Raw genomic sequence first — 13,735 nt, 5'->3', positions numbered from 1 at the left:
AACAAAGATAACAAATTCATTTAAGAATATCCAAATCTTCCATCAAATTATAAAAGGAAAAATTTTGAAAATGAAAAATTAGCAATATACTTCCACAACATTATAGTCATGTAAGAATATGATTATTTAATTTCAATTTGGGTAAGTCAATTAAATAAAAGATAAGTCATACTTCATTTAAAGTTTTAGCTATATTATCAATGATAGATAAATAAAAGCTAGAATTGAAAATAGTTCACAACTAAATCAAAATATAAAAGAAGACAAAAGAAAAGCACAAATATATGAAGATAATCATTGCAATTTTGGAGAACATATATTTGAATCAAATTAGGATTAAAAAAGCAAAAAATAGAAAAGATAAATATAATTGCGATTGTGAACTAATTTGCTAATCAACTTATAAACTAGACAAAAGAGGTGAGTATGAAATATTCTTATGGACATTTTTTATTATTATGTTTAAAATATAAAATAGAAGTGAATGCTTTCTTTAACTACTTTTGTACTCTTCTATTAGACTTATTTTTGCTTATCTGAACTTATCTAAATTATTTTTTTGCTGAAAATAACTTCTAATAAGTTGACCAAAACATATCATTTATTCAAAAAAAAAAATTATTATCTTAAACTACTATAACGAGTTGTCGTTGCATATATTGTGTGTATGTAAAACTAGCTACTCGACATCACGAAATATGACAATGAAAAATTATTATCGCACGCATCGCGTGCTTTGAAAGCTAGTATATTATAATCCGACTTGCGTGGACCCGGTTCACGTTACCATTAGCGTGCACCATGCCAAAAGCATGTATTGTTTTTGAACAATATACGATATCATTTAAAAACCCACTATATCATATACAAAGCCACTATATCATCCTTATTCTTACTATATCATTTATAAACACACTATATGATGCATAACTACATTATTTTCAAACCTTTCACTATATCATTCAAAAATCCACTATGTTATTTAGAAACTCACTATATCATTCAAAAACTACATCATTTTTGAACAATCAACTATATTTAGACACTCACTATATCATCCAAAACAATATCTTTCTATATGTTAAAGCATGTGCCACAATACACAACACAACCTACACCTTCCTACATGTTACAATTTTAAAATTGAATCCTCCACTATATTGCATAAGTTTCCCTATATGTTTTTCCGTTAATAAAATTCATTATATTGTATATAAGCTAAGTTCACTATATCTTTATAAAATTCACTATATGACGTTAATATCAATTACCAACCTGGTGCACACTAATGGTTAACATTATGTATTAGATAAGTGAGTGAAACTTAATAATTTAAGATTTCAAAATTAAGCCTCCGTTATTAAAGACACTTTTGTACAAATTAAAGGTCAAAATTGTCAAGTTTTATAGAATCTTGGAGAATTTCTTTCCATCTTTGTTCTCTACTATTTGCCTTTTGTTGGTGATGATGAATTAATATTTCAATTAAACACATAACTGACCTTTCTCTAGTATGCGGAAACCTGTCTAGTAGAAGACAAAGTGTAGTAAAATCACACGAGTCTCTCCCTCGCTCTCTCTTTTTCTTCTCACTTGTCCTTCACCACCTATTTATTCTCCTCTTTGGCTTCATTCTTTTCATCCCTCACCATCTCAACTTCCTCCTTTTTCTCTCCCTACCTCAGTTATCAATACCTAAGTACAAAAAAAGTAGATATATATGGAGAGAAGAAATTTTCTGAGGAATGTAGTTGGTGTTCATGATAATCTTAATCCTAATGTCCTTGGTGTTAGACCATATGTAAGATCAAAGAAGCCAAGACTTCGGTGGACCGAAGATCTCCACTATTGCTTCCTCCGTGCCGTCGCTAGACTTGGTGGTGAAGATAGTAAGTATATACTATCGTTTTCAATGTTATTAGATGGTACAGAACTATTACATCTATTTGCTATACGTTCAAAGAAATTAGGATGAGTCTAAGAATTATTGTTTTGTATCATAGAATATTTTTGTTTCGTAAAATATTATTTTGGACTAACCATATAAAATAATAAGTTAACATTATTTTCTGTTATGTTCATTTATAATTTTTGTACATGAATTTTGTGCATCAAATTTGAGTTGTAATGATATATTATTTTTTTTGGTAAAATGTACCAGAGAATTCACTTAACTATGGATTTGGTGTGTTTTTAGGGGCTACACCTAAAATGATTTTGCATGTGATGGGAGTGGATGGAATTACTGTGTCCCATGTCAAGAGTCATCTCCAAGTATTGTTCTTTCTCTCTTGATCTTTCATATATGAAGCATAATTTTTTCTTAAAAAAAAAAAATACATCCTCATGTATGTGTTGTTTGATTATTATCTTCTAATATTATATCATGAGGGTGGATGATTAAATCTTCATGTACACAACAGATGTATCGAAGTGTGCGTCAAGATTTGTTGATTCAAGGTAATCATCTAAAAATTAAATCATCAGCCGTTTATTTTTATTTTTCTGCATGGCTGACTTTTTAATTACTTATTTGTCATCTTGTAGGGCTCGAATTGATTGACAAATAGTTAGTATATAGTTACGATCATTCTTGTTTACAAAGTTTAATTTTATTTTTATAAAAAAAATATGTTAGATGCATTTTCATATTTTCTTATGTTTAGTGTTTTGGCTTTTGAGTTTAAGTATATGTTAAGATATGTTAATGAATTAAAGGGACTTTAGATGAAATATATATTGTGTACTAAATTTTAATAAACGATAATAAAAGACAAAATAGAGATACCCGTCGACCATAAAAGTTTTGCAAATTTTGAATGACATATACATACCCAATCTTATTAAAAAAAAAAAAACAAACATTTTTTTCTTGAAAGAATGTATACTCTCGTCCTTTGAAAAAATACATGATAGTTTTGTGATACATAATCATGAAAATAATAGCTATATGTTAACACAAAACATGTTTATTTTCTCCTCAATATATGCAAGAATTTTAACTGAAAGATGGGTCCCACTCAATTCGAGAAATAATCCTAATTTATTTTGCTTAACCTAAAGATAATTTTTTTATAACCTAAAAATAATTATAGTAATTTAAATTTATATAATAAAAAAAATTTATAATCATCTAATGGGTTGTTTTTTTTAAAATAAGAATCTTGTTTACAAGAAGAATTGCCACATTTTAAGTATCAGATCAACATATTTGTTCTTTTCTTAAATACACGTATTTTCTTGATAAGACTTCGGAAAGCCGTTCATATTCATATTTATTTCCATCAGTGATGCACTCTAATAATTATTATATATATATATGTGTGTGTTCTAGAACATATTTATTTTTCTTTAAAACCTATGTTACCTAACATTCCATTTATCAGGCATGGCTAAAATTCTCCATACATTCATTGAAGAATTACTCACTTTCATTTTCTCTCAATCTACTAATTAATTAGATATAGCTAACTTTACTTTATTACTATTATTTATGCAAAATATATATACTTTTTTACTCATCTTCCTCTCTCTCTTGTTTACTTTATATCTTTTGTAAAATATAATTAATATTCATACAAACTCTCCTCATTTAACTTTTTTTTACATATTCTTTCCTAGATATATAAATGTGCACATATAGTGAGTGGCATGATGACCTTGGAGGCAACACCTAAATAAAACATAAAAACACAAAAGGATGCATTACTAAGTTCTAGAAAGATAGCTAAACTACTAAGAAATAAAAGAAATTACTCATATGAACGAATGGAATTACTAGTATGAATAAATGTGGTTATTATGACAAATGAGATTGCTCTTAAAAATGGGGATACTTTTACAACAAAATGGGAGTACTAATTAGCTTACTCTTATGAACGAATGATCGAGGTAACTCGTATGAATAAATTAAATATGTTATTTTTGTGATATATTGAAGTTACTTACTCGTATGATTGGATGCAGTCCTCGTATAATTAATTTAGTTAGTCGTATGATTGAATGTGGTTACCAATAATGGATGAGATTCCTATTAACAATAAAAGAGTTACACTTATAATCAAATGGAGTAACTTTTATAACAAAAGGAAACACTAATAATCACTTTACTCTTATGACTGATTTCTTTACTAGTATGAATAAATGTGGTAACTTTGATCAATGTTTGGGGTTACTCATATGAATAAATTAGATTTCTTTTATGATAAATAAGGTTATTCATAAGATTAAATGAGGTTACTCATATGATTAAATAAGGTTACTCATATGATTAAATGAGGTTCCTCTAAAATTTTTTTTAGCTTAATAATATAATATTTGAAAGGTCACGCATAACAACAGAAGGGGGTTACTCTTATAAATAACGGGGTTAATTACTTTTATAAACAAAAGGGTACTAATGAGCTTACTCTTATGAACGAATGAAGTTACTCGTATGATTAAATATCGTTATCTCTAACTGATGAGATTATTATGAACAATAAAAGGAATTACGCTTACAGACAAGTAAGGTTACTTTTAATTATAACAAAAGGAAATACTAATCATTTACTCTTAGAAACACTTGGGTCAACTTCATATGAACATTTCTCACAACACAATCAACATTTTGGCTAGATTCAACTTGGAGATAACACTTTCGCTCGATAGCTTTCCAATGCATGGTCAAAAGCTCAATTTCGATGAAATTCAAGTGAGACATGACCTTTAAAAAATGAATGGATGCGCGTGTGTGTGCCCACATTATGTGGCTAGCCACATATAATCATGTGTGGTTCAGATAAGGTCTAGTAATTAAGGACTAATAAGTTTAGTTCAAAAAATAATATTTGACACCTTGGTAATATAAGGTCTAATAAGTTCAGAGAAATTTATATAAGAACTAATTAGATCTAATAAGTTAAAATTAATTCAGATATGTTCAGTTATATTTAAATAACTTCATATAAAAAAAAAAGTTGAATAGAATAACACACCTCTACGTTAGGTTATATTTTAATGACCTTGATCTTTGTAATACAATATCACATACATGGGACACTTTGGAAGAAATTTACCCCCACAATATATTTCGAAAAAGAATATGGCACTGTTGGAAAATTAGCGAATAGTTGTTATCTGATTATATTGGCTAATATTTGTTGGCTTATTGTATTAGATGATTTGATTAACTGATGTATTAGTTGTTTGTATAAAAGTGTTTTGGTAAGTAACTGCTAGCTAACTGCCACATTATTTTGCAAAATGACCAATAAAAACATGTGCATAATCTTGCTATACCTTTTATTATTAATGTAATTTTTAACAACTTTAGGATATAAATGTAATTGGCTCACTCATTCCCAAACCTCTAATGTCAAAAAGCTCCTTCCCTCAAGTTTTTCAAAAAGAGCTTTTTAGGCTCAATAAGCTAACTGAAACCTCTTTTTACCAAACACTCAAATTAGAGGATTGACTAGTCAAATCCTCTAATATGAGCTCAAATCACTAATTTTGTTCCAAACCTCCCTTGACCAAAAAAAGCCTATATATATTGAAAGCATACAAACAACAAAATTCTTACATAATAGAATTTTTTTTTGTATTATGTAGAAGTAACCCCATTAGAAATAAGGTTTGATAAATTTCTAACAGTTAGATATATCTAACATAAGTTTTCGTGTAACAAATGTTGTTTGTGTATATAATAAATATTGTTTGTATACGTAAAAATATTGTTTGGTTTTCTTATGACAAATAAGAGAAAAATAACACAAACAATATATTTTACGTACCCAAACAATATTTGTTATATACACAAATAATAATTATTACACGAAAAACTTATATCCAACACATCTAACTGTTAGATGTTTATCATCCCTAATTAGGAATAGATTTAATCTTATTCGAAGCATAAAATCCAAATATATTATTAAAAAATATGGGCTACAATTGCAACCTGTCATGTCTAGTTCCCTTTTTAAGTGTTGACGGAGAGCCATGTTATTTATGACATAACATTTCTTCGAGACTCAACATGGTTATGTGAGTGCAAGCGAGTGTGCACGCATAGGTGTTGATGTAGCTCATCATTAATTACTCATAGTAAATTGTTATATTTAGTAAATTTCATTTTTGGATAAACTATATGAGCCCTTATTACCATTTTCAACAAAAATTCTAGTAATTAGACATAAATATATACTCCATTGAATTTTAATTATAAAGCCTTTTAACTAAAAAGATTTATTTCACAATATAAAACATTTTGGAATGTTATTGTACTATCAAATATCATTTTATATTATTAAAGTAAGATTATAAATTGATTTGTATTATCGATACAATTTTGAATGTCAAATTTATTATCGATAGATTTATATAAAAGTGGTTTACATGTTATATTTTAAAAGCAAAGATATATATACATCAAAATTAATCTTGTAAGGAAGAACATATGCAAAGCTAGAGGATCACTTTTTCGTGCATGTAAATTGTAGTAGTACGCGTAGGAATACCGGATGGCCATGTAAGATGCAAAAACGCAAGTGATACCAGATCAATACACGCGCTAGCTATTCTACTATGTTTTAGTGTTGACATTGTTTTTGTTGTTAATGTAGATGCCCTAGATGCTGCTAAGAAAAGTGGGAATGACATGCAATTGATTTCTAAGCTACCTGAACTTCTCAACCACTCTTCTCGTGCGGTAACTCGTAGGCAAACTCGCCTTCAACGAATCAAGGGTGTACTTATTAAAAACGCCCTTGACAAGCATTTTCCTAATGATGTCCTAATGCCGCAACTTCCACCGTTGCCACCGCTGACGCTACCAAAACGTGTTGCGCGTAAGAATAGTCAACAACAAGCTAAAATGAACGATCAAGCCTATATGATGTTTAGTGATCTTGTTAAAAATTCCATCTCTACTGCTACACAGGTATGTTAAATATGTCATTAAGCTGATCAAATATGTCCCGGATAGATCAGATTATAAACTTTTCTCCTGATAATCGGGCCATTTTTAGACCATTTTGGTCTTATGTCCACTTGCTTGGCCTAGCCGTATTTTTGGTCACGTTCAAGAGCATCCGATCCATGATCAGCTCTAGTATATATATGTTCACCTACAATAGTATTAAGCTAAGTCGAAAGTAATTCTTAGCTTGATACCTTCCATTTAATTGTTCAGGTAAATGCAGCCAAGGGAAAAGAGAAAATAATATACTGTGATGATCCTTCAACTAGTACTAAAGATTTACTAAGCAATTTCAAGTCTGCTGCTTCGGATTCAAGTCTTGAGCTCAACATTTGCCGTTGTTCTGTCATTCCTACAAATGAAGACCTCTCACTAGCCCTCTCACTTTAATGATTATCATGCGCCTTATGTTAAGGAAACTAGAACTTTCAGCTTAACATATATTTGCTAGTTTTATGTTTTTAATTTATGCTACAAGGCTAAATGGAGATCTAATTGTCCAGCGAACAGAAATGAGAAATTGGTGTATGGCCGAAACCATGTGGATATATCGAATTTACCCCATTCTCATTCATTTGTTCGCTTGAGAATTGTTCTCCAAATTAGTCAAACTCTTATTTTATCATTATCTAGAATTTTTCCTTGCACTTTCTTTATTGTTACGTTCTATTATCACATATGTTGATATGTATACTGGCTTTGGAAAAGGTGATATTAAGCATATCTTTGTTATTTTACGTTTCGGTTAAATTTGTGACGCCATTAATTAGAGTTAGAGATATTTCCTTTAGGGAAGTTTATATAATAATATAAATAAATAATTTGTCAATAAAGGAAATCATTACTAGTGGTAAAAAGATTATGTTATAACGGATGTGAGAGAGAAACAAATTATGAATGCAAAAAGCGATAAAATCAGATAACAGATTTACGTGGTTCACCAATTTGGCTACATCCACGGTAGAGAGAGGGGGAATATTTTATTATGTGAGGAAAACCAGATTACAGAGAGAATAGAGACTAATTCGTAGTCTAAAACCCTAAGATATACATAACATATTTATATCCACAACAGAAAACGCGTTTCCGCGTTACCCGGTCAGCCGTCCGATCGGGGGACATCCGCCCGATCGGGCGGTAATTTCCCTTTTTCCAGTTTTGTTGCGCGCCCGATCGGGCGAAGCTGGCCCGGACTTTGTTCAGTCAGCCGCCTGATCGGGCGACCTCGCCCAATGCCATTGGGCGACTTCGTAAAACTGTCATAACTTTCTCGTTTCTCAGCGGAATTGGGCATATGAACTATCGCTGGAAAGCTCTTGGAACAAGCTATCACCTCCACTTTGAATCACCTAAAAATCATTTATAGATTGAGAGATATATCCATTCAAAGTCATCCTTATGTCATTCCTTCTTCACGTATTCTACCAAACACCTTCAAGGCACCATTCAAGTCACTATTCTTACATATTAGATGGTCTTTAAAGAAGGGATTCGATTCTTCCCACAATCGGATCATTTGACACAAGGTTCTGGCATGCAAGGGAGATGAATTATTAACTGATTCAGTGGTATTTTGAACTGGATCAGTTGACGAAAACGAATCCCATTCTTTTGTCAACTGATCGGGTTCAAGTGACAAAATTGTTAACTTCCCTTATTTTTTTCATTCTCTCTCCCACACTAGTTGTATTCATTCTCTATTATCTCCCACACTTCGACCTTTCTCCTCACTCAAACACCATATTAACGCTTCCACCAAGGTGCCATCTCCATTCTCTGGTCCATCAGACGAATTCTCAATCGTCAAGGAATTAGGACTCTATCACCGTTGGCGAATACCATGCACATTAGTGCTATATCAAACAAGGAAACAAGGGCTTTAGCCAATGGGCTCTACCCCATTAGGGCTTCATGGTCCGCCACAAACCTTCACAACAAGGTTGGCTCCACCTGTCACTACACCCATCACGACCACATCCCTCCTCCACCTCCCTCCTCCACCTCCTTCTATATCGGTAAAGGTGTTAGAGTTTAGATTTGCTTATTGTTGCTAGTTAGGTTGTTAAGAGTTTAGTAGTATTGTTGATTAGTTTGTTCGATGTAATTCTAACATTAGTTTGGTTACTATTATAATTAGTATAAATAGGTAGGTTGTAATATTCTAATACATCACTTTTACTTCTTACGTCAGAATTATACACATTTCATTTCTCTTTCTCTCTACACTCTTCGAGCTCTCTCTAAGCCATTAATGGCTGACTTCACTCTTTTCACTTTCCTTCCTCCCTAAAACATAAACTATAACATGGTATCACAATGGAAATTCGATTCCTGACTCAATTTCTTCCGCACATTTTTCAATTCAAATATATTCTTCAATTCTTCTCCTAAAAATTTTCTTTCAACTCACTTCAGTTTCTCATTATTTGGTTAAATTTACTTGTTTGATTTTCTTGAATATATATCATCTCACAAAATTATTGGTGTTGAATCTTTGTTGAATCGTAGAGTTGAGTTAAATCTCAACTGCAATTTTCTGACCTAGACATTCAATTTTTTCCCAAATCGATTTTCTTGGTTGATTCATTCTTTGATTGGCTTCCAATTTCGCTACGTAGAAATTTGCATCTGATTTTCTTTTTTAAACTTCCAAATTTTTCGCAATTTCTTGTTCCTTAATTCTTGATTCCATCAAGAAGTCCCTAAATCCAATTGTGCGATTAACCCTCTCACATTCTACCGAAATTCTTAAAATTTGAATCCCTAAATTCCATTCTTATAGCTGTTACTGATTAGTTCGACTTTCTCGCTCAAATTGCTCAAGTTTTTTTTTTTCATTTCTTAAAGACTTTTGTGCCTCACTTTAATAGTAGTTGGGTTATTCTGGAAATCGTTGGTTGAAGATTATGTTTGTATTTCTTGGTCACTTTGTTCTTTCACTGTCGATTTTCTCAAGATCTTTCGAGTTTTTCTTTCGGATTTGATTCTTTTTTAGATGTTGAGGCTCATTATCTACGAGGGATGAAGAAAACTTTGTCATATATGTCAAGAAGATGGTGCTACTGGGTTTAATAAGATTTACGAGCAATTTATGGATTTGCAAGTTTGGGGTATCCGTGAATGGTACTTGATCAGAGTTGATTGGAGTTTTGATTGTGGTTTTGGGGTTGCCATTTTCTTTTGTTTTCATCTCATAAATTGAGATTCTGGTTTGATTTCTTCAACTCCCTTCTCCTCTTTGGATTCGTTGTTGATTTGTCGAAATAGTTTTCTAGGCACAACTCATTAATGTTGAATGTCCGTTTCTTTTCCTATGAGCATCTTATGGTTCTCTTGAGTTTTGTTGCATTTGTTTGGAGGATATGTTGTGAATTTGTTGAGGTGTCTGCCTATTTTTTTCCCCATATAATATGAATGAAATTGGAATTATGTTGAGGTAGATTAGGTTGAAACTGTGAGTGCCCACTGCAAATTTTACATGACTCAATGAAATTTCTGGTTGAATTGCGAGGTTCAGTTATGTTCAACATTTTAGTTAGTGTGTTAATGACTTGGCTAATTGTTCACCTATAATTATTCATGCTCAATTTCTCACCATCTCATTGATGAATTACATAACTGAATGGCACTTCTCTCATGTCAACAACTTTCAATTGTTTTTGGGATTAGCTTGCAAACTGAATCATTTGGGTATCATTGGTATTATGGGGTTATTGGTTAGTATTGTGGTTGCATTATGAGGTTAAACTTTTTTTTTATGGTTTGTGTTGATCTGCAAATCAGGTTATGGATGAGGTGTTAATGATGAAAGTTGGGTTGTGTTGGGTATGACATTTACTCTATGATGGAGCAATGTCAGCGGCTAAATCTTTTGGTTCACAATATCATGTTGAGTTGGGTGATCAGGCTGGACAACTTGATTTTGGCTTATAATGATGTTGGTGAAGATCAGCTTTGCAATGTTGGGTGATCAGAAAGTGGCTTCTTGTGATATTTGATTTTGGATTATGTGTCTTCAGTTTTTTTGGTCTTTTGGTGATCAATCTTGTGATCAGTTGTAATGGTCCTTTGTGATCAATTCTTTGAGACCTATTGAGGCTCATTAATAGATGGTCATTGTCAAATTAAAGGCCCATAGATGGTCATTTCAAGACCTAAAGTGGTCATTTTTTTGACCAAGAAGGTAATTTTTTATTGATCCATAGTGATCGTTTTTTGAGATCTAAAGTGGTTCATTATTGAATTTTGAGACCCATAGTTGATCATTTTCCCATAGTTTCCTTTTTTGTGATCCATAGAGATCAAATTTATGACCCATAGAGGGCTTTTCTTTCCCACTATGGCCTTTTGAGATCCATAGTGAGCATTTTCTTATGTTTTTCAGCTTCTAAACACATTCTTCTTTCCCATTCTTTCTCTCTTTTATTTTTCTATTTCAAATTGGAGTTGTGGTGCATGTAGTGTGATTAATGGATGGTTATAATGGTGTGTATGGACAGCTATGTTCAGCTACTTGTAGGCAACATGATGCTTTCTTCACGGCAAAATCACAACAATAGTTCATTCTTATTCAAATTGAAAATGTTCTTCAATCAGCCATGTAATTGAAGAATTGAAATGGCCTACCCTGCCTAGGCTCATCAGTGCTACACCTCAACACCAATAGAGAGTGGTATGATACCAGGGTTCATATATTCAACAGAGAGACTTGGGAACATAGTCAACCAGCATGAATTCACAAGGCATCTATCAATCCTACTGGCAATTCTAGCATCACCCAACCCTTTATTAGACCAAGAGTAAAAGTGGCCACAAGATTTATATTCCCCTAATTCAGTAGTAGCCAGAAGTCTTATGAAATCTTGAGTTTCATAAGTAGATACAGGATTGCCATTAAGTCTGTCACCAGAAGCTAAAACAGCATTAAAATCGCCCATAACACACCAAGGCAAGGACATCTAATTATCAATAGCTAAAAGCTCAGGCCACAAAGTTTTCCTATCTTCAACAGTATGTAACCCATACACTACAGTCATTCCAATATGTAATCCACTATTTTTAGCTTTAATATTATTACAATGAATCAGCTGACACTTTTCTGCAAAAGCTGTAAAGAGAGCCAGCTAAGATCCCAAGCAAGCCAAATCCTCCCCTTAAGATAGCTATCACAGTTAGTCTCCCATTTCCACTGATTGCCAAACTTCCCCTGTATCTTCACTTTGTTATGAGTCTTTACCCTTGCTTTGAAAAGAGCAAAATAAGTGATTTTATTATCTCTAACAAACTTCTTTATTTCTCCTATCTTTAGAGGATTATTTAATCCCCTAATATTCCAGGAACATATATATAATCATTAACCTGGTGAAATTGTGAATGAACTTGATCTAGCTTCATCCAGTATTTGTGTTATTACCCCAGGCCCCTTCAGATGCTCAATTTCCTTCCTTTTCTGCCCACTTGTTACAATATTCCATGGTGGCCTAATTTCTGCAAATTCATTTACCCCTGCATTATCAGCCTTTGGTTGTTCCCTTACTTCAGTAGCCACCTCAACATCTCTCCCACCAACATGCTCAGGCTCTACCTGCTGCTTAGTTTGCTCAGACACTACTGGGACAACCTCAATTGCATCTGGTTGCTGGGCAATAACAAGTTTAGCCACCCACTTTTCAGTTGGTTTTGGATCAGCCACTTTCCCCACTTTGGAACCAGCCACTTTCTTAACACAATCATGGCCTACAACTTGACACTTCTTACAGAATAATGGAGCCCATTCAAAGCTTATCTTTTGCTCAATCATTCTACCTGACTCCCCTGCAATCAGAACATACTATGGCAAAGGTTTAGTAACATCCACCTCTATAAGCATCCTAGCAAAGGAGATCCGCTTCTGATGGGTAGTACACTCATCAACATACAAAGGTACCCCTATCATACTGTCAATATGACTAAGAGAGTTAATGCTCCAGTAGCTCAAAGGTAGGTTAGGCATCCTAACCCACAATGGAATAACTCTCAACATTTCATCATGGAAATTAAATTCAGGGGTCCAAGCCTTGATAATCATTGGTCGATGATTAAACATAGGGGGGCCAGAGTATAATATCTCATTTCTATCATCAATATTCTGGAATTTGACCACAAAATAACCATTTTCATGTAAGAAAACCTATGGTTTTGCAACAGTATACGACTATTTTTCTATATGGCGAAGGATCATACCTATGGAGGGAGTATGACCAACCACATAGACAATGAGAGCAGAAGCCCATACCTCAGCTAATTAATTCACCTCATCTTTGTAAAGCTTAGCCACACACCAGTTTCCCTTCTTTCATAACCGGAGCCACATATTTCAGAATGGTCCCCTTTGCAGTTAGAGGTTTATCCGCAGTAAATTTTACCCATGGGAGAGGAGATGGTTGTATTTCCAAGCATCGCGCGGCTCTTGATCCTCCTCCAATCATCACATAATCATTCCTATCGGATTCTAGCACCACTGGACCTTCAGTCCTCTATTCAACTGGAGTTCGATCAGACCCTTGCTTATCTACTTTGCTTTGAGTTTTCCCACCCTCCACTGTGATATGTACTCCTGGAATCACCTCAGATCGATTGGCCCTGAACGCAGCTTTCATTGCATCAACTATCATAGCAGTTTGGTTTGGCGAACCCTAGTTAATGCTACATTGGATTGCGACAATTTCCCTACATTTGAATCTCCCTGATCTCCTTTCTAGTTAATCACAGTCTGTTGCGGTTACGACGGTTTTC

General features: G+C 33.0%; 2 protein-coding genes across 2 annotated transcripts; one reads left to right on the top strand and one right to left on the bottom strand.

Moving 5' to 3' along the window:
* The first annotated feature begins 1,625 nt into the window (after positions 1–1,625).
* Positions 1,626–7,646, top strand: LOC109133541 (uncharacterized). The gene is made up of 5 exons (XM_048634826.2): positions 1,626–1,889; positions 2,198–2,274; positions 2,424–2,460; positions 6,606–6,922; positions 7,175–7,646. The coding sequence occupies exons 1-5, from the start codon at positions 1,721–1,723 to the stop codon at positions 7,349–7,351; spliced, it is 777 nt and encodes a 258-aa protein (XP_048490783.1). The 5' UTR covers positions 1,626–1,720; the 3' UTR covers positions 7,352–7,646.
* Positions 7,647–11,607: 3,961 nt separating this feature from the next.
* LOC104901035 (uncharacterized) lies at positions 11,608–13,428 on the bottom strand. Its single transcript, XM_010688579.2, has 5 exons — positions 13,282–13,428; positions 12,866–13,088; positions 12,320–12,775; positions 12,054–12,202; positions 11,608–11,919 (listed from the first exon to the last, which is right to left on the bottom strand). The coding sequence occupies exons 1-5, from the start codon at positions 13,426–13,428 to the stop codon at positions 11,608–11,610; spliced, it is 1,287 nt and encodes a 428-aa protein (XP_010686881.2).
* Between the last annotated feature and the right edge of the window lie 307 nt (positions 13,429–13,735).

The sequence above is a fragment of the Beta vulgaris genome, chromosome 8 (genome assembly GCF_026745355.1).
Source record: "Beta vulgaris subsp. vulgaris cultivar EL10 chromosome 8, EL10.2, whole genome shotgun sequence".
NCBI lineage: Eukaryota > Viridiplantae > Streptophyta > Magnoliopsida > Caryophyllales > Amaranthaceae > Beta > Beta vulgaris.
This window is presented reverse-complemented; position numbering and strand designations above follow the sequence as displayed.